Consider the following 22,989-nt stretch of genomic DNA (forward strand, 5'->3'; position numbering starts at 1 on the left):
CAATACGTGCCCTCCCTATTACCCACCACCTGGTTCCATTTGTATTTTCATTTTATACTGATATTTTTGCAGTATTCTTGCTTAGCTCATATATTTATCTTTTATAATTATAAATTTCTACTATAAAAATTCCAATCAAAATCAGTCACCAGGATGTCACCAGGAAAACACACATACTAACCACTTATATTCAATAATTCTTACCACCTGCTTTATTTGTTTATACACATACACATACACACACACGGCATGATCTAAAACTTAGTCCTCAACAATAAAACATTATTTTCAAGAATTAACAGTGATGAAGACCTGGAAAATTTCTGATGGCCTTTCCTCAACCTTTGGCTGAGGGAAGACCAAAAGCAGGGACTGATAATAAAAACAAATCCCTATGAAATGTCTGATGTTCTCTAGCCATGGTAACAAATCCCAAAACTGGTTTTGGATTTATCTAATCAATCAATTTGTAGTTTATAGGAATGATAACAAGCACATACTAGAACTGATTTTAAATATTGAATCTGTCAATAACAATTTGCTTCATTGTACATGCTACTAAAACACAACCAACTATATTCCTGGCTCAAAATAAAAGTGCAGACATTTTTTCTGCAAGTACCCTCAATTAGTTCCTTTCACTACTATTTATATAAATTGTTGCAAAAGGAATATAACTCTGTAGTAGGAGCTCATTCTCAGTTTTGCCAGAAAACAGTAATTATGAATATTTAATGGCTGTTTCTTCCTCCAACAGTCTGTTCATCCCAAACACATAATAAAGTATTGAATGCAATAATAAAATAATTATCTTAAAATAGAAAAAATAATAGTCACATAATTTAAAAGCACATGAATTTATACCAATTATTAATGTTGGGAGAAAAGCTGATATGTTTAATAATTAACATTAAAATTACACTGGTTATGCAATATATTTGGATGCAAACATGTCACTGTTTAAAACACTTAAATTTTTACTTGGGTCAAATAAGTTTTTTAAAAGCAATATGGCATTATAATCAATTCAATTTATAATTTTTTGCTTTTTTAAGGTTTATTTATTTATTTTAGAGAGAGAGAGGAAGAGAGGGGCAGAGGGAGATGGAGAGAGAATCTCAAGCAGACGCCACTCAGAGCCTGCAACGTGGGGCTCCATTTCACAACTCTGAGACCATGACTTGTGCCAAAATCAAGAGTTAGACCTTAACGGACTGAGCCATCCAGGAGCCCCTAAATGTTCTATTTTTAAAAGCGATTGCATACAGTTTAATATTTATGCTCCAAATTAGTAATATTAAAAACTATTAGGGGCACCTGGGTGGCTCAGTGGGTTAAAGCCTCTGCCTTTGGCTTGGGTCATGGTCCCAGGGTTCTGGGATTGAGCCCTGCATAGGGCTCTCTGCTCGGCAGGGAGCCTGCTTCCTCCTTTCTCTCTGCCTGCCTCTCTGCCTACTTGTGATCTCTGTCTGTCAAATAAATAAATAAAATCTTTAAAAAAAAAAACTATTAAAGGATAAGTGGAATAAGGAATATATTTATTCATAGTCTACAATATTTAGGAAATTTTGAAACATTAAAATAATGAGGAACTGGAAAATAATTACATACCAGAGCAACTCCTACTGCAAAATTTTTATTACATATTTTTCCAGGAAATGTGGCTCCTAAAAAACTAGGATGTTTCTTGAAGCTAAAAAATAATAATTTTCCTCAGAATTGCATATGAGTGATATAATTAATGACAATCATTTTCATAGCAATAAACTATTATTAAACAATTAATGTGTCCTAAGCCTTATGCTACTCTGAATTAAACTAAATACATTTTTCTCAAACTATCAATGTTAAAAGTATTTCAATACTTTGTTTCATTGTTTTTATCATTGCTTTCAATACAATGTTAAAAGTATTTCAATATTTTGTAAATTTTAAATTTAATAAACATCTGGAAGTATAATAAGAATAAAGTCTAATAATTTATGCAAAAGGCTATTGGACTAATGCTTATCATTTTTATTCTGGTTCCCTATACATTTACAGCCCTAAAAATTAAATTTTCTGTGATTTCCTTATTCACTTATTCATTAAAGATGAATAGATTTTTCTGTGCATTAGATTCTACAGCATGAAACAATTCCATATATTCATGTTATTAAAAAATCAGATGAGAGACAAGAATGTAGAGATAGCAAGTAGTATAACTTTATAAGCCAAGGAAATAAAAGAAATTATATCACTCAAAATTAATCTCCCTTAGTTTTTTCAGTACTTTTATGTAGTTTTACTGATATCAGGTAATTTTATGTCAGTAGACAAAAGTTTTTAACTATCAACCAACATCAGCTCCTTGAAGACAAGGACTTTTGACTTACATGTTTTTCCCATCCTGTCATGTCTATCAAATTTATAGAACATACTATTTATTCATTAAATGCTTATTTTTCATAACTAACATAGGAAATCATTCTGTGTTATTCCTTTAATGCTACACAAATATGGAATACTGTACTCACGCAAATAAGTATGCAATCTGATGAGGTCGGAAGATATGTTTGTATTTCCATTCTAAAAATCTAGATAATATATTGTAAGGATTCCCTGTAGTAGAAATTTTGTTTTTATTTGACCAGATTTCTATGGAAGATATTACAACAGTCAGTTTTAACTGGGAAAGCATCTAAAAATAATAATAATAAATTTTAAATAAATTTGAACACTTTATTAAATGTACACAAAAATGCATATATTTAATTCAGTATTTGATTATGAGAATTTAATAGCACAGCAAAATGTTATACACATCAATTCATATTACCTATACCTTTACAAAATATATAAACAAAATTGCTTTTAAAAACTTACGGTGTTAACAAAGCCAATTATCTGGATAACCTTCCGTGTTACAGCCTTTACATCAGAGCCCATGTAACCAAACTGAAAAAGATAAATTATTTTTAGAAACTAGTGGATGCCATCAAGAATATACTATATACCCTTTACATGCACAATGTGCTATATTCTAAAGTAGCCATAGGGCTACATTCCAGTTGAAATTTAGGGAATCAATAATGATGTATAAATAATGACTTATAAAAATTAATAAACTCAATTTGTAACTTAGTGTATATAAGAAGTAAATAAAAATATTTAATAACATGATTTTAATGTTCAATACACTCAATTTGTGTCATTGCTTATTGTTTATGAAGACTTAGTTTTGGTACTATCCTCTGTGGTAGGCATTCTCCCTACTTAGCAATATCCAGCTCTATTCTTGTTCAGGAGCCCTTCCTTTCTAAATATAGGCATGGCCAGTTTATTCACTTTGGACAATGAAATAAGACAGAGATAAATGTCACTTCTGAGAAGAAGTATTTCTCTACTGTCACTCATGTCTGTCTGGTCTGCTCTTCTCTGGGCTTAGAATTTGGGGGAGAAAACCTATCAATATAGAAATACCAAAAATCCTAAGTATTTGGAATGCTGAGCCAACATATGGAAGACAGCTGCCTAGAGAGTCACCCAGATCCATGGCTAACATCACATGAATAAAAAATAAACAGTATTTAGCCATTAAGATTTGGGGTTTTTTTCTTTTGGATGTCTGAATAATATTCCATGGTATACATATACCACATCTTCTTTCAGATGTCCATTTATCAGTTGATGGAGATTTGGGCTTGTTCCACAGTTTGGTTATTGTTGATAATGCTGCTGTAAACATTGGGGTGCAAGTGCCCCTTCAAATCTGTATTTTAGAGCTAGAATGTATTTATGCTAAATCAGTCAGAGAAAGATGTTATCTTACTCTTATGTGGAATTTAAGAAAGAAAACAGATGAACATAAGAGAAGGGGGAAAAGAAAAAAATTAAAGAGGGAAACAATTTTAAATGACTATTAATGATAGAGAACAAGGCGTGCCTTGGTGGCTCAGTTGGTTAAATGTCTGCCTTTAGCTCAGGTTATGATCCCAGGGTTCTGGGATTGACCCCACATCAGGCTTCCTGCTCAGCCTGCTTCTCCTTCTCCTTTTGCCCAGCCCCTCCACCCCCTACTAGTACTGGCTCTCATATTCTCTCTCTCTAGGAAAAAAAAAGAAACAAATGATAGAGAACAAACTGAGAATTGATGGAGGGAGGTGATGGAGGATGTGCTAGATGGATGATAGGTATTAAAGAAGGCACGTGTGATGAGCACTGGGTGTTACATGCAAATGATGAATTACTGAATTCTGTTCTAGAAACCAATATTGCACTATATGTTAACTAACAAAATTTAAATAATTTTTTAAAATGCAGAGAAAAATAAAAGGACCACATTAATTACCAAAATCAGGAATGAAAAAGGAGACATTATAGTGATCCAGTAGTATGCTATAGCAGGCTTGTACTGGTTCACTACAGCTGATTTTTAAATTTTCAATCCAATTTTTAAACAACTATTATTAAATTAAGTTATATACATTTTTAACTAAGTAAGTTAAATTAAAGAGGTAATAAAAATACTTTTTTAAAAAGATCATTTTTTATCATAGTGCAACGTAGCCTGCTGTGATTAACACTTATGCTTCAAGTTTTTAAATTATTGTGTAGAATTCATTAATTTCTAAATAGCTTATAATTATAATTTTGTGTTTCTACTTTGTAAAATTTACTCATGGTAGTATTTAATACTTTTTATTCTATTATTTTTCCTTATCCCTTATCTCTTTCTATTCCTTATTGTTTTAGTATATTATGATAGAGTTTTGGCATATTGGTTTTTACTTTTACAAAATTACTGTTGTCTTCTTTGTGACCTGGAAACGACTACCCATGCATGTATTTCCTATAGACATCTTCAGATACTTGAATATATGTGGCACCCGTTCAGAAGATACAAAGGTAAATAAGTGTTAGTAAAGTGGGTAATAAATAATTTGATCTTTATATGTTAACATTTTCTGCCATATGTTAAAGGCTAAGAAAAATGCCTTAATGTGCTCCACTATAATTCTGGGTTTTATTACTTTCTTCTGAACATATCCAGAGGTTTTGTTTTTATAGTTTCCTCATAACTCACTTGTTAACTAAGTGTTCATTATTAGAAGTGCATCTTCAACATGAATTGTGTCTCTACACATAAATAAGCTCATTCCTCCTTTCGGCTTTGTATCCTGAATTTTACTTTATCTGTTAGTAATACCATCTTGGTCATCTTTTTGATTAACAATCCTGGCATATTTTTGATGGTTTTATTTTAATGTTTCATACTGAACACTGTCATTTTGTTTAGGCTATCTCACAAATATCAGAGAATCTGAGAATCTTTGCACTTTAAAAGAGATATATAACCTAATCACATTACTGTAATCAATGAAGCTGATTTATAGTTTTTTTTATTTTCTTATTCATGTCCTCATGGTATTTCCTTTTGACTTTTTTGTTGTTATTATGAGAATATTTGGGGACTGAATTCAAAGTTACATATTTGAGATGGTATATTCAGATATTTTTAAATATTGTAAAACAAGTTTCTCCATTTTTATCCAACAGACCCACCTCCACAAGACCTCTTGTAAGGTAACAAAAAAAGATTTCTAGACTAGGACTTATCAGGATTCAACTGTTTTTGTTTTGTTTTGTTTTGTTTCCAAAATGCTTAATTACTCTTACTAGGAATTTGATGATTATGACTATGAAAATGAGGCAACACCACACTTGGTCAAGTGATTAGAGTCAGCAGTGTCTTTCTCTTTCTTTTTCACTTAGTGATAAAGTCTGTGTAAATGATTTTTTGAAATACCTATTCATTGTTACTATACTCCAAAAATATCAGATCAACTTTATTGAGGTATAATTTATATATGATTACATTAAGAAGTCACTAATTTTGGTAAATACCACTTACTTTTTATGAAGAAAAAACCCAACCTATAGAAAACTTAAAATTCAAAGACTACCTCTAAATCATTGTTAGATTAATCTACTATTAATATTAGACACATTTCTTTATATATAACTTAATCTGTCTATGGAGGTAGATCTGGGCATACAATGTTCATTTTTCTGGACTTCTTGAGATTAAGTTGCAAACACTTCAGCATGTCATTCCTAAGAATAAGGATTTTCACCTGTTTGCCCACTACACCATTATCATGTGCAAGAAACAACATTAGTTCAATAATACCAAATACATTATTTATATATTAAAATCTAATGTTGAATACATAATATTCCCAGAGAGTGAAGCTAATCTGTAGTCCCACCCATCACTCAATACAGCTTCCATCCAACCCTGCTAACAAAGAAATCCTAACTAGAGTTCACAGAAATCTTGGTAGCCCACCCTGCAAGCCCAGTTAATGACACTTGAACAGAGACCTCAGCAAGTGCCTCTGCATCTACAGAGCCAAGATGATGGTCCTCACTGGCCAGGGAGCTGAGGTTGTAATTCTGTCTGATTAGGTCCACAGAGAAAGAGCATTCTAGTTGAGGGCCTGGTCTGCAGACAAAACTGGGCATGAAACTAATTTAAACTAATAAATTAGTTTACCACCCTCCCCAAATGTGAATACAGTCTCCATCCCATCTGAGAATAAAACATAATTGGAGCTCCAGGAATCTGTGTATCCCATCTTACAATTCCAATTAGAACAACTCTTGAGCAGAGAGCCCACCTTGTGGTCCTACCCATCTGCATAGTTAGGATGGTGGCCCAACAAGCCAGAGAATTTAGTGCATAATTCTAATTTTATTCTCAAACAAGAGGCAGAACACAATTGTGTTCTGTATTAGGACAGTACCACACCTGGAAACTAATTCATAGCCCAGCTCACTGCTGAATACAGCCTTCATCCCACCCAACCAGCAATCTACCAGAGCACACAAGATGCTACATAACCCATCCTACAGCCCTGCTTACAATAGCACTTAAATAGAGAACATAACATGGCTTTTGGCCTTCCATATCTGTAGAGCAAAACAAGTAGCCCAATCTGGCCAGGACATAGTGCTGCCTGACTTGGGTCCACAAACATGAGCTGTAAAACCCATGAGACTCATTCTGCTGTCACACCAGGACAAGAACCTAATTCATAACCTTGCCTAATACTGAGAATATATCCAGTCCTGAATTCTACAAAGTCTGATTAGAGAATCCGGGAAACTGCAGAGCCTATCCTACAGCTTCACCTGGGCAAGTAACTAAGCCAGTGTTCCTACACAACTGTTCTCAGCCAGCAGCACCTACTCTCAAAGCTCAGTTAGTAGCCTCATCCAAAAATAGACACTGATAGTGAACACCACCTGCCCAAGGATGCTACCAGCTGATACACCCAGGGCTCAATTTAAGCCAAATGGTGAATGACTATCTATGCCAAAGCAAACCTGTAATGCCTGGAAAAAAAAAAGACTATTTACTCAAATGGGCAGATGTTGACATAAAGAATTGAGGATCATAAGAATTTGGGAAAACATAATAGCACCAAAAGTAACTAATAGAGCTCCAATAACTAACCGCAATGATATGGAGATCTATAAATTGTAAGAGAATTTAGAATAGTCACCTTAAAGAAGCTTAGTGAACCACAAGAACATACAATTAAATAAAATTAGGAAAACATCCACGTCGTCGCAAATGGCAAGATTTCATTTCTTTTGATGGCTGCATAGTATTCCATTGTGTATATATACCACATCTTCTTGACATTCATCTGTTGATGGACATCTAGGTTCTTTCCATAGTCTGGCTATTGTAGACATTGCTGCTATAAACATTCGGGTACACGTGCCCCTTCGGATCACTATGTTTGTATCTTTAGGGTAAAGAGCGTATCATGCTTAGTGAAATAAGTCAATCGGAGAAAGACAACTATCATATGATCTCCCTGATATGAGGACATGGAGAAGCAACATGGGGGGGTAGGGGGATAGGAGAAGAATAAATGAAACAAGATGGGATTGGGAGGGAGACAAACCATAAATGACTCTTAATCTCACAAAACAAACTGGGGGTTGCTGGGGGGAGGTGGGATTGGGAGAGGGGGAGCGGGCTATGGACATTGGGGAGGGGAGGCAAACCATAAGAGACTATGGACTCTGAAAAACAACCTGAGGGTTTTGAAGGGTCAGGGGTGGGAGGTTGGGGGAACAGGTGGTGGGTGATGGGGAGGGCACGTTTTGCATGGAGCACTGGGTGTTGTGCAAAAAGAATGAATACTGTTACGCTGAAAAAATTAATAAAAAGGGAAAAAAAAATTAGGAAAACAAAGCATTAACAAAATAAGGAGTTCAACAAAAAGAAATCATCAAAAAAAGACATCTTCGACCTGAAAAATACAACTGAGGAATTCAATAGAGAACGTCAAGAGCAGATTTGACCATGAAGGAAAAAAATACAATGATCTACAATATAGGGCATATTAAATTATCCAGAGGAACAAAAAAAAACAAAGAAAGAAAAAAGTGAAGAGAGTCTTATAGGACTTATGGGAACAGTTAAACACACACACACACACACACACACACACACACACACACACACACACACAATATCTGCTATATAGGAAACCAGAAGGAGAAGAAAAAGAAAAAGGGACAGAAAATATATTTAAGTCAATAATGGCTGAGACATCCCAAACCTGGGAAAATGGATATCCAGATCTATGAGGCCTAAAAGATGAAAAAAGGGTTGAATCCAAATAGAGTTACCTCCAGAAACATTATAATTAAATTGTCAAAAGTCATATCCACAATAGCCAAACTGTGGAAGGAGCCGAGATGCCTTCAACAGATGAATGGATAAAGAAGATGTGGTTCATATATACGATGGAATATTACTCAGTCATCAGAAAAGATGAATACCCAGCATTGGCATGACATGGATGGAACTGGAGGGGATTATGCTAAGTAAAATAAGTCAAGCAGAGAAAGACAATTATCATAAAGTTTCACTCATATATGGAACATAAGGAATAGCACAGAGGACATTAGGGAAAGGAAGGGAAAACTGAAGGGCGGGAATTCGGGGGGGGGACCCAAACCATGAGAGACTATGGACTCTGGGAAACAATCTGAGGGTTTCAGAGGGGAGGAGGGAAAGAGGATGGGATAACCCGGTGATGGGTATTAAGGAGGGCATATGCTGTAATGAGCAATGGGTGTTATATTGAAATAATCAATCACTGAACACTAAAAAAAAAAAAAAAAAGAAGTCACAAAGAAATCATTTTGAAAGCAGCAGTATAAAAGCAACAAATCACATACAAAAGAAGCTCTGTAAGACTATAGCAGATAATTCAACAGAAACTTTGCAGGCCAGCAGAGAATGAAATGATACAACCAAAATACTGAAAGAAAAAAAACTATCAACCAATAATATGACTGGATAAGCTGTCCTTCAGAAATGAAGGAGCAATAAAGACTTTCCTAAACAAACAAAAACTGAGAGAATTCTTCACAACTAAACCTGACATACAAGAAATGGTAAAGAGTTCTTTGAGTGCAATTGAAAGAACACTAATTAGCATCATTAAAATATATAAAGGCAATATAAAACTATCTGATGATGATAAACATATCCTTAAAGTCAGATTCCATAACATGTTAATGGTGGAGTATGATCTCTAACAACTTTAGTTTAAAAATTAAAAACAAACATATGAAATATAACCATAACTAAAATACTCTATTACAGGATATGCTACATTTAAAATGTGTGAAGTGTGGGGGCCTGGAGGGCTCAGTCGGTTAAGTATCTGACACTTGGTTTTGGCTCAGATCTCATGGGTCGTGGGATTGACCTGGATGTCAGGCTCCACACTCAGCCAGAGTCTGCTTGAGATTCTCTCTCCTCTCCCTCTGCCCCTCCCTTGCTCACTATCAAATAAATAATAAATATTTTTTTAAATGTGTAAAATGTAACATCAATAACCTACACTTTGAAGGGGAAAAGTAAAACTGTAAAGTTTAGGAATGCTATCAAAATCAAGCTGTTCAGTTTAAAATAGGGTGTTAAAATTTTAATATACTTTATGTAAACTTTTGGTAACCACAAGGGAAAAATATGTAGTAGTTACACAAAAGAACATGACCAAGAGGTCAAAGTGGACTTTTATCAAAAGTCATCAAATCCAAAAGAAGACAGGAGGATAAGAAATAAGGAATAGTGTATCCACAAAATAGCCAGAATGCAATAAATAAATGGCCAATAGTAAGTCCTGACCTAAAAATAATTACTTTAAATGTAAATGGATTAAGTTCTCCAATCAAAAGAAATGGAATGGTTGACGGATTTTTTTAAAATGGTCCAACGATACGCTGCCTACAAGAAACTTGCTTTACATTATAAACACAGACCTACTGAAAAGATAGAAAAATAAATTTGAAGTTAATGGTAACAAAAAACACAAACAGGATTATCAACATTTATATCAAACAAAATAGAATTTAAACTAAAAATGGTAAAAACAAATAAGTTCATATAATGACAAAGGAGGCAATCTATCAACAAAATAGAACAATTGTAAATATTTATGCACCAAGCATTGGAGTACTTAATATATAAAACAAATACTTAAAGAACTAAAAGAAGTAAATAGCAATACAATAATAATTGGGGACGTTAATATCCCATTCTCAACCATGGGAAAATCATCCAGACATAAAATCAATAAGGAAATTCAGATTTGAAAACTATAGGCCAAACCTATCTAATAGATATGTACAACACATTCTTTCTGATAGCAGCAAAATATACATTCTTCTCAAACAGAAATTAAATATTCTCTAAGACAGATCATACATTAGGTCACAAAATAAGCCTCAACAAATTCAAGAAAATGGAAATCATACCAAAAACTTTCTCAGCCAAAGGAAAGTTTTTAGTTTTGAAGAAACAGGAAGAAAACTGTAAAACTCATAAACATGAAAAATTAAACAACACTCCTGAATAATCAATGGATAAAAGAAAAAAATAAAGAGGGTAAAAAGTATCCTGAGGCAAACAAAAATGGAAACATAATTATGGGATGTAGTAAAAGCAGTTCTAAGACAGAAGTTTATAACTATAAATGCATACATCAAAAATAATGAAAAACCTCAAATAAACAACATAATTTTACATGTAAAATGCCCATCAATTTCCAGCCATCCTGCCAGGGTGGTCCCAGTGCAAAGAGTTGCAAGATCCCATGAGCCATACACACTACAGGTCCAGAAATGCAGCCAACCCTGCTAGACAAGTGCAGTCCATTCAGGGGACATTCCCATACAAGACCATTCCTTCAAGACTGAGAGAGGTAGCTGTTTTGCCTAATTCACACAAGATTAACTAAAATGAGGAGACAGAGGACTGTGCTTCAAAAATAAAAAAGAAAAAGAAAAAAAACGCTTCATCAAAGAACTAAACAAATGGATATAAGCAAATTCAGTGAGAACTTCAGCAAACGGACAGAAAATAAAAGAATCAGTCAGAGGTGAAGAATAATTGAAATGAAAAATACACTAGAGGGAATCCACAGCAGATTAGAGGATGCAGAATGGATCAGCAATCCAGAAGACAGGATAATGGAAAGCAATGAAGCTGAAGAGTAAAAAGTAAGAATTTTTTAAAATGAGTGTAAATTAAGGGACATTTTGGGATGACATTAATACACTAACATTCACATTATAAAGGTCACAGGTGGAAAAGAGGAAAAGGGGACATAACTCTTATTTAAAGATATAATAAGTGAAAATTTTATTAACTTGGGGAAGAAACAGTTCCAGGAATTACAGAGAACCCCAAAAAAGATGAACCCAAGGAGGTCCACATCAAGAAATAACTAAAATTTCAAAGATTAGAGATAAAAACAGAATCTTAAAAGCAGCAACAGAAAAGCAACTAGTTACATAGAATAGAACCCTCATAAAGCTATTAGCTGATTTTTCAGCAGTAACTTTGTAGGCCAGAAGAGAGTGGTATGATATATTCCAAATGCTGAAAGAAGAAAACCTACAACCAAGAATACTCTACCTGGCAAGATTATCATTCAAAATTGAGGGGGCTATCAGGAGTTTCCCACACAAACAAAAGTTATAGTCATCACCAATAAATTACCTTTATAAGAAATGTTAAAAGGACTTCTTTAATTGGAAAAGAAAAGGCCATAACTAGAAGCCAGAACATTATGAAAGAAAAGTATTTCACAAGTAAAAGCAAACATATGGTAAAGTAGTAGAACAATCACTTTAAAAGATGGCATAAAGGGTAAAAGACTAAAGTAGTACAATCAAGTGTATCCAAAAATTAGTCAAGGGACTTCACAAAATTTTTTTTAAAAGTATAAAATACATCATATACATAAAACATGGAGCAGTAGTAAAAACGTAGTGCTTTTAGAATGTATTTGAACTTAAGCAGCCAACAACTTAATATAGACCACTACCTACATAAGATGCTATATATGAACCTTGATTTGTGGTAGCCACAAATAAAATATCTATAATAGATATACCAAAAAAGAGAGAGAGAGAGAGAGAGAGAGAGAAAGGAATCCAAGTAATAACACTAAAGAAAGACATAAGTCACAAGGAAAGAGAGCAAAGGAAAAATAACAGAGAAGAACTACAAACACAACCATAAAACAAATAACAAAATGGCAATAAGAACATACTTATCCATAATTACTTTAAATGAAAAGGATCTAACTGCTCCAATCAAAAGACATAGGGCAACTGAATGGATTTAAAAAACAAGACCCATCTATAGGCTGCTTAGAAGAGACTCACATTAGATCTAAAGATATATGCAGACTGAAAGAAGGGATGGATTCCATGCAAATGGAAGTGAGAGAAAAGCTGGATCACAACATATATATCAGACAAAACAGACATTCAAACAAAGACTGAAATGATACCAAAAAAAGGGTGTTAACTTAATGATAAAGGTATCGATCCAACAAAAGGATATAGCCATTGTAAAAATCTATGCATCAAACATAGAAGCACCTAAATACATGAATTGCTGAACACTACACCAAAAATTCAGCTACATGTTGGCTATTTGGACATAATAATAAAAATATATAAAGCAAATATTAACAGATATAAGGGGAGCGATTGAGAATAATACAATAGTAATAGGAGATTTGAACACCCCCTTACATCAATGGATAGACCATCCAGACAGAAGATCAATAAAGGAACAGTGACTGAATGACACATTTAACCATATAACTTATAACACATAGAAATTAACACATATATATTTCACATATATGAAATATATATACATGGAGCATTCTCCAGGATAAATCACATGTTATGGTATAAAAAAGTCTTAATAAACTTGAGAAGACTGAAATCATATAAAGTATTTTTTATCACAAAGGTGTAAAAGTTGAAATCAATTACTAGAAAAAAAACAAAATGCATAGAGGCTTAATAACTTGCTATTAAACAACAAATGTGTCAATGAAGAAATCGGAGGAAATTTTTTTTAAATACCTGGAGACAAATGAAAATGGAAATACAATGGTTCAAAATCTTTCATGCACCATCAAAACAAAGAGTGAAGTTTATAGTGATCCAGTCATAACTAAATATGTAAGAAAAATCTCAAATAAACAACCTAACCTTATACCTAAAGGGACTACAAAAAAAGAACAAAGCCCAAAGTTACATGAAGTAATAAAATAATAAAGATCAGAACGTAAATATATGAAATAAAGGCTTACAAACGGAAAAAGAAAAGCTCAATGAAACTAAGGTTTGATAAATAAACAAAATTGATAAATCTTTAGCCAAACGCATGAAGAAAAAAAGAGAAAGGACTCAAATAAATAAAATAAAAAATAAAAGAGAAAAAACTTATACCACATAAATACAAAGCATAATTTAAGAGACTACTACAAATTACGCACTGACAAATTTGATAACCTAGAAATAAATGGATAAATAACTAGAAATGAAATCTTCTGATACTGAAATAGGAAGAAATATAAAATCTGATAAACCAATTCCTAGTGATAAAATTGAACTGATAATGAAAAAACAGACAAAAGTCCAAGATCAGATGAATGCTACTAAATATTCAAATACATAATACCTTTCTTTCTCAAACTATTCCAAAAATAAGGATAGAAAGGATGTTTCTAAATTCATTCATGAAGGCTGATATTACCCTAATATCAAAACCAGACAAAGACATTACAAAAATAGAAAACTGCAGACAATATCCTGGTGAACATAGATGCAAAAATCTTCAACAAATATTAGCAAACTGAATTCAACTATACATTAAAAGGATGTTTCACCATAATCAAATGGGATTTATTCCATGATGCAAGGATGGTTGATCCACAAATCAAATCAGTCAGCATGATACACCACATTAACAAAGTGTAAGGTAAAAATAAAAAAAATTTTTTTTCAATAGATGCAGTAAAAACATTTAACAAAATTCAACATCTGTTGATTAAAACTCTCAATAAAGTGGGATTAGAAGGAACATACCTCAACATAATAAAGGTCATACATTAAAAAACTCACAGCTATTAGCAGACTCAGTGGCAAAAAACTGAAAGCTTTTTCTAACATCAGAGACAAGACAAGGATGTCCACTCTTGCCACTTTTAATCAACAGCACACTGGAAGTCCTAGTCATAGCAATTGGACAAGAAAAAGAAATAAAAGGCATCCAAACTGGTAAGTGAGAAGTAAAACTCTATTTGCAGAGGGCATGATAGTCTACAGAAAACCCTAAAGATCCACCAAACTAAAGTATTAATAAGTGAATTCAGTAAAGCAGCAAGATATAAAATTAATATACAAAAATCTGTTGCAGTTCTATACACTCATAATGAAGTAACAGAGGAAAAAATATAAAACAAACAAAAAAACACCAAAAAACCCATGTACAATTGCATCAAAAATAACAAAATACAAGTGGGTGGGTGGCTAAGATTGTGGCATTGTAGGAGTACTCTAGGCTTGTCTCCTCCCTTGAACACAGCTAGATAAATATCAAATCATTCTGAATACCCAAAAAATTGGTCTGAGGACTGACAGAACAAACTGCACAACTAGAGGGAGAGAAGAGGCCACATCGTGGAAGGTAAGAGGTGCAGACATGTGGTTTGGGGGGAAATGGATTACAGGTGCTGTGGAAGGGAGGGAGTCCTGGTCACTGAGAGAGGTGAGAGAGAAGTAGAGAGAGAAAGGAGGGCACAGGGACAGGAGAAAGAAAACACTGAAAACAATTACTGAATGGGAAAACGAGCGGGGCTGATTTTTATGTTTTTACAACCAGCGAGGTTATAAGATTAGGGTTTTATAGGTCCACAGCATGGCCAATGTGGAGGACTCGGGGTGCAGCAGTGCTTATGTGGAGAAGGAATGCAGATTGCAGATTGCCTGGGGATGTATGGTGTGATCTAAGGATGTCTTGGGACACACTAGGAGAGTTGGTTCTCTCTTCTTGGAAAGCAACTGAGAGAGGTGGCATTGCCCTTCTGGGGACAAAAGAGCAGGTGGGTGCCATTGCTCTCCCCCATCCCTCAGCATAGGTGCAGAAACACCTGCTGACAACAGCTAACCTGGACACTGGCTTTTTGCTATGCTTTATTCCAAACTCCATGCTTCTGTGCTTTGGTGCAACTGCCCTTCTTGGTCAAACCAATATCAGTTCCAGCATGGCAAGATCGTGCCTCAGAGGACCAGTGCCAGTCATCATCATGCCAGATCCCTAATGTTTGGAGTTTTAAAACTCAGCTAGCCTGCCTGGGATAGAGTCCAAGGTGTACTGCATTAATGTGCAGGCGGGTAGCCCAGACACAGTGTGAAGACAGAGATCTGAGGCACACCTGGGACACGCAACGGGAGAATGTTCACTCTTCTGAGAGGGCTTCCCAGACAGCAGCGAGCATGAATTCCCCTCTCCACAGACAGAGGAACTGGTGTCATTTCCCTCCCTTGCCCCTCAGCATAAACTAACTTTAGTAAGTAGCACAATAACAACAGTGGTGGCCTAAAACAGTAACACCAGCCCTGCCCCCCCCCCCCCCGTACTCTGCAGGTGCTGCTTTTCTTGGGCAAGTGTGCGTAAGAACCAGCACAGTGGGAGAGAGAACTTTCCCCTGCAGACTGGCTCAAATCACCCCCATGCACCATGTCTACTGACCACAGGGTTCTACAAAGCTTCAGGTCTAGTGGAAATAGCATCAGGTCTCTTTTAACAAAACCAAAGCACACCTAGTTAAGCTTGCCACATACTGGATAAGGTCCATACACCCCCCACTGCAGATAAGGAAAACCTCTACAGAGGACTGACTTGAAGGAAAAAGCAGCCAAAACACAGCAGCAGAGTGCACACAGCATAAACCAGAGAAACTTCCTGAAGCGCCAGGTCCTGGACAGTATACGACCTCTTCTTCATAAAGCCATTATTCTTAGTATCAGGAAATATAGCAGGATTTCCTAATAGACAGCAAAAAACAGAGACCTAGACAAAATGCCGAGACAGAAGAATTCACCCCAACTGAAAGAAGAAAAGGTCACAGCCAGGGATCTAGTCAAAACAGATATAAGTAATATGGCTGATGGAGAATTTAAAGTAATAACCATAAGGAGATATAAGGATAATCATAAGGATACCAGCTTGGCTTGAGAAAAGCATACAAGACACCAGGGAGTCCCTTACTAGAGATATATAAGATCTAAAAACTAGTCAGGCTGAAATGAAAAATGCAATAACTGAGATTTGAAACAAACTGGATGTAGTGACCACAAGGAAGGAAGAAGCAGAGGAACAAATAAGTGAACTCGTTGATAATAATACAATAATAGTAGGGGACTAACACCTCACTTGCTCCAATGGACAGATCATCAAAGCAGAAAATCCGCAAGGAAACAAAGGTTTTGAATTGACACAAGGGACCAAGTGGACTTAACACATACATTCAGAACATTTCATCCTAAAGCAAGAGAATACACATTCTTTTCCAGTGCACATGGAACAGTCTCCAGAATAGATCACATGCTAAGACATAAACTCAGCCCTCAGCAAGTCCAAGAAAAAGATGGAGATCATCCCATGCATAAAATCAGACTACAGTGCTATAAAACTTAAAGTCAACCATAAGAAAAATTTTGGAAAGACCATAAATACATGGAGGTTAAAGAACATCCTACTAAACAATGAATGGGTTAACCAGGAAATTAAAGAAGAAATAAAAAAACACATGGAAACAAATAAAATGGAAACACAACAGTCCAAAACCCTTGGGATGCAGAAAACATGGTCCAAGCCTACCACAAAAATTAAGAAAAATCTCAAATACACCATCTAATCTTACACTTAAAGGAGCTAGAAAAAGAACAAAAATTAAAGGCTAAAGCTAGCAGAAGAAGGGAACTATTAAAGATTAAAGCAAAAATAAGTGATATGAAAAACAACAACAAAAAAGTAAAAGAGATCAGTGAAACCAGAAGCTAGTTCTGTGAAAAAATTAATGAAATTGATAAACTCCTAGCCATCCTTATCAAAAAGAATAGAGAAAGAAAGCAAATAAATAAAATCATGAATGAAAGAGGAGAAATCACAACCAATACCACAGAAATACAAACAATTATAAGAGAATATTATGAAAATTATATGACAAAAATTAAGCAATTAGGAAGAAATGGATCAATTCCTAAAAAACATATAAACTACCAAACCTAAAACAAGAATTAGAAAACTTGAACAGACTAATAACCAGCAAAGAAATCAAATCAGTAACCAAAAATCTCCTAATAAACAAAAATTACAGAGCCAGATAGCTTCACAGGGGAATTCTACCAATCATATAAACAAGAGTTAGTACCCATTTTCCCAAAACTATTCCAAATAATAAATGTAGAAGGAAAACTTCCAACTTCAATCCCTGATTCCAAAACCAGACAAAGACTACATTGAAAAAGAGAACCACAGAATAATATCCCTGAACAATATGGATGCAAAAATTCTCAGCAAAATACTAGCAAATTGAATCCAACAGTACATTTAAAAAAAATCATTCACCACAGTCAAGTGGGATTTATTTCTGGGTTGCAGGGGTGGTTCAATATCACAAATCAATGTGATACTCCACATCAGTAACAGAAAGGATAAGAACCATATGATCCTCTCAATAGATGCAGAAAAAACATTTGACAAAGTACAACATCCATTCTTGATGAAAACCACCAACAACATAGGGATATAAAGAACATACTTCAAGATCATAAAGGCCATATGCAAAAAACCCACAGCTAATATCATCTTCAATGGTGAAAACTGAGAGCTGTTCCTCTGCAGTCAGGAATAAAACAGGGTTGTCCACTTTCACCACTGTTATTTAAATAATACTGGAAGTCCTAGCCTCTGCAACCAGACAACAAAAAGAAATAAAAGGCATCCAAATCAACCAGGAAGAAGTAAAACTTTCACTGTTTGCAGACGACAAGATACTCTATGTAGAAAACCCAATAGACTCCACCAAAAATTACTAGAACTGAAATGCAAATTCAGTTTAAGTCCCAGGACACAAAATCAATATACAGAAATCTGTTGCATCTCTATAAATCAATAATGAAGTAGCAGAAAGAGAAATCAAGGAATCAATCCCATTTACAATTGCACCAAAAACTGTAAGGTACTTAGGAATAAACCTAACCAAAGAAAGAAAATATCTATACTCTGAAAGTGATTAAAAACTTATGGAAGAAATTGAAGATGACACAAAGAAGTGGAAAAACATTCCATGCTCATAGACTAGAAGAATAAATATTGTTAAAATGTCTATAGTACCAGAAACAATCTATACATTTAATGCTATCCCTATCAAAATACCACCAGCATTTTTCATAGAGCGGGAACAAATAATCTCAAAATTTGTATGGAACCACAAAAGACACTAAATACCCAAAGCAATCTTGAAAAATAAAAGCAAAGCTGGAAGCATAACAATTCCAGACTTCAAGTTATATTACAAAGCTGTAGTCATCAAGACAACATGATACTGGCACAAAAAGAGACACAGAGATCAATAGAACAGAATACAAAACCCAGAAATGGACCTACAACTATATGATCAACTAATCTTCAACAAAGAAGGAAAGATTATCTAATGGGAAAAAGACAACTTCAACAGTGGTGCTGGGAAGAGGACAGCAACACTCAAAAGAATGAAACTGTACTACTTCCTTACACTATACAAAAAAAAAATCAAAATGAATGAAAGACCTAAATGGTCAGAAAACCTTCAAAATCCTAGATGGGATTGGGAGGGAGACAAACCATAAATGACTCTTAATCTCACAAAACAAACTGGGGGTTGCTGCGGGGAGGTGGGATTGGGGGAGGGGGAGCGGGCTATGGACATTGGGGAGGGGAAGCGAACCATAAGAGACTATGGACTCTGAAAAACAACCTGAGGGTTTTGAAGGGTCAGGGGTGGGAGGTTGGGGCAACCTGAGGGTTTTGAAGGGTCAGGGGTGGGAGGTTGGGGGAACAGGTGGTGGGTAATGGAGAGGGCACGTTTTGCATGGAGCACTGGGTGTTGTGCAAAAAGAATGAATACTGTTACGCTGAAAAAAATAAAATGAGAAGAAAAAAAAAAAAAAAAGAAATAAAATAATTATGGATATTAGAAAAAAAAAAAAAAAATCCTAGAAGAAAACACAGGCAGCAACCTCTCTGACAACAGCTGCAGCAACTTCTTACTAGATACGTCTCCAGAAGTGAGGAAGATAAAAGCAAAAATGAACTATTCATACTTTATCAAAATAAAAAGCTTCTGCACAATGAAGGAAACAATCAAAAAAAAAAAAAAAAAACTAAAAGGCAACTTCCAGAATAGAAGGTATTTGCAAATGACATATTTGATAAAGCATAAGTATCCAAAATCTATAAAGAACTAACCAAATTCAATACCCCAAAAATGAATAACCCAGTTAAAAAATGGGAAGACATGAATAGACATTGTTCCAAAGAGGACATTCAGATGGCTAGCAGACTCACGAAAATATGCTCAACGTCACTTATCAACAGGGAAATACAAATCAAAACCACAATGATCCTCCTCAGGAGGACCCTGCTGTGTGGTATCCCAATGGCTGCAAGTTTGGCACCCTGGGTAGGGAAAGCAGAGAGCACCATGGAGGGTACCTCTCTTCATGTTCAAGAGGAAGAATTCCTGATTTGGTTTTGTAAACAGTGAACTTGTCAGGAAAGCAGAGTCAGAAGGAATAAAAGGACATATTAGGAACATATAAGAGACTCCATCTGGGGATACCCAGAAATGCATGAGGTGACTTCATGGGGGGACGGGTTTTGATGCTATTACAACAGCAAGTTAGGGTGATTAATATGTTAATATGAGTACAATTGTGTCCACAAACTGCTGGGAACAGAATTTTTTTTCTTTTTGCACATTCCTATTCCCAATAGAACATATTTCTTCCTCTGCTGTGTCTCATCTTTTTTGCATTAACTGTATAGAGGCAACACTTCCATAAATCCATTTCACTTCTGTGTCCACATGCCATCTTCCTGACTATACCGTAAGCTCTTTGAGGCCAGGCACTGTGATCTTTCCTGTATTTTTCTTCATTGAATACAGTGCCAGGAAAAAGAGTAGATGCTCATTAATGCTAATTAACTAGAACTGAATTGCCTCAGCCACCTTAGAGAGAACTGGATGACTGAAGTATTATTTTCTAATTTGCAACTAAGAGGCAACTAGCAAGCTTCCTCATAATCAAAGAAGTGATAACTATCAAAGCACTATTTTTTTTTCAGTGTTCCAAAATTTATTGTTTATGCACCACAACCAGTGATCCATGCAATACGTGCAACACCCACCACCTGTCTCACCCAACCTCCCTCCCCTCCTACAGTGATATTTTTTTTTATTTATTTTTATTTGTTTATTTACAGCATAACAGTGTTCATTGTTTTGGCATCACACCCAGTGCTCCATGCAGTACGTGCATCACCCACCACCTGCTTCCTCAACCTCCCACCCCCCCCCCACCCCCCCGCCGCCCCTTCATAACCCTCTGGTTGTTTTTCAGAGTCCATAGTCTCTCATGGTTCATCTCCCCTTTCAGTTTCCCTCAACTCCCTCTCCTCTCCATCTCCCCATGTCCTCCATGTTATTTGTTATGCTCCACAAATAAGTGAGACCATATGATACTTGACTCTCTCTGCTTGACTTATTTCGCTCAGCATAATTTCTTCCAGTCCTGTCCATGTTGCTACAAAAGTTGGGTATTCGTCCTTTCTGATGGAGGCATAATACTCCATTGTGTATATGGACCACATCTTCCTTATCCATTCATCTGTTGAAGGGCATCTTGGTTCTTTCCACAGTTTGGCGACCGTAGCCATTGCTGCAATAAACATTGGGGTACAAATGGCCCTTCTTTTCACTACATCTGTATCTTTGGGGTAAATACCCAGCAGTGCAATTGCAGGGTCATAGGGAAGCTCTATTTTTAATTTCTTCAGGAATCTCCACACTGTTCTCCAAAGTGGCTGCACTAACTTGTAATCCCACCAACAGTGTAAGAGGGTTCCCCTTTCTCCACATCCTCTCCAACACACGTTGTTTCCTGTCTTGCTAATTTTGGCCATTCTAACTGGTGTTAGGTGGTATCTCAATGTTGTTTTAATTTGAATCTCCCTGATGGCTAGTGATGATGAACATTTTTTCATGTGTCTGATAGCCATTTGTATGTCGTCATTGGAGAAGTGTCTGTTCATATCTTCTGCCCATTTTTTGATATGATTATCTGTTTTGTGTGTGTTGAGTTTGAGAAGTTCTTTATAGATCCTGGATATCAACCTTTTGTCTGTACTGTCATTTGCAAATATCTTCTCCCATTCCGTGGGTTGCCTCTTTATCAAAGCACTATTAATCAAAATGTGTTTTATTTCCTACCAGGCTTTACTCATTAGGAAAATGAGGGAGGGGATTTACATGCAGCATAAATCAAAATTTGTGATGCTAAAAGAGTTGCGTGCTGCTAGAACCAGACAAATGACCCCCAGTTTAAAAGAAACAACATTTAAACCTCTCTGTGCATACAATTCTTTCCAAGAACACTCAAGCTTTCTGTAACTATGGAAATGTTGAAACAAGATGTAATATTTTTTTAAATATTTTATTCATTTATCTGAGAGACAGAGACAGTGAGAGAGAGCATGAGCAAGGAGAAGGTCAGAGGGAGAAGCAGACTCCCAGTGATCTGAGAGCCCGATGCGGGACTCGATCCCGGGACTCCAGGATCATGACCTGAGCTGAAGGCAGTCATTCAACCAACTGAGCCACCCAGGCACCCAAAACAAGATGTAATATTGAAGAAGAGAGATTTGCTTCCACATTGTAGCCTTGCTGATATCTTTTCCATGTAATTCCAAAATTATTTGGGTTTTCTTCACCATGTTATTGAAGTGTCCCTACAGTTTATACACATCAATAATAGAACTAGGAATTGTGTTGGAAATAAAAATAAATATAAATTGCTTTCTTTCAAAAAAAAAAAAACCACAATGAGATACCACCTCACACCAATCAGAATGGCTAAAACGAACAACTCAGGAAATAACAGATGGCAAGATGCAGAAAAAGATGCCCTCTCACACTGTTGGTGGGAATGCAAACTGCTGCAGCTACTCTGGAAAACAATATGGAGGTTCCTCAAAAAGTTGAAATAGAACTACCCTACACTCCAGCTATTGCACTACTACGTATTTATGCAATTATATACAAAAATACTGATTTGAAGGGATACTGCATCCTGATGTTTATGGCAAGTTTATCAACAATAGGCAAATTATAGAAAGAGCCCAAATGTCCATCAACTAGTGAGTGGATAAAGAAGACTATTGATCTATTACTCAGTCATCAAAAAGAATGAAATCTTGCCATTTGCAATGATGTGGATAGAGCTAGAGAGTATTTTGCTAAATGAAATAGAGTAAGACAAATACCGTATGGT

General features: G+C 35.4%; 1 protein-coding gene across 1 annotated transcript in view; it reads right to left on the reverse strand.

Annotated features, from left to right (window-relative positions):
• The window catches only part of LOC123936948 (disintegrin and metalloproteinase domain-containing protein 5-like), a 160,432-nt gene that overhangs the window by 82,046 nt on the left and 55,397 nt on the right, over positions 1-22,989 (reverse strand). The window contains exons 8-10 of the mRNA XM_045997443.1: positions 2,866-2,937; positions 2,517-2,680; positions 1,612-1,693 (exon numbers count right to left, since the gene is read on the reverse strand). Of these exons, the coding sequence (XP_045853399.1) occupies positions 1,612-1,693; positions 2,517-2,680; positions 2,866-2,937 (318 nt within the window). The remainder of the gene's footprint in view (positions 1-1,611; positions 1,694-2,516; positions 2,681-2,865; positions 2,938-22,989) is intronic.

This window comes from Meles meles, chromosome 2 (genome assembly GCF_922984935.1).
Source record: "Meles meles chromosome 2, mMelMel3.1 paternal haplotype, whole genome shotgun sequence".
In the NCBI taxonomy this organism is placed as follows: Eukaryota; Metazoa; Chordata; class Mammalia; order Carnivora; family Mustelidae; genus Meles; species Meles meles.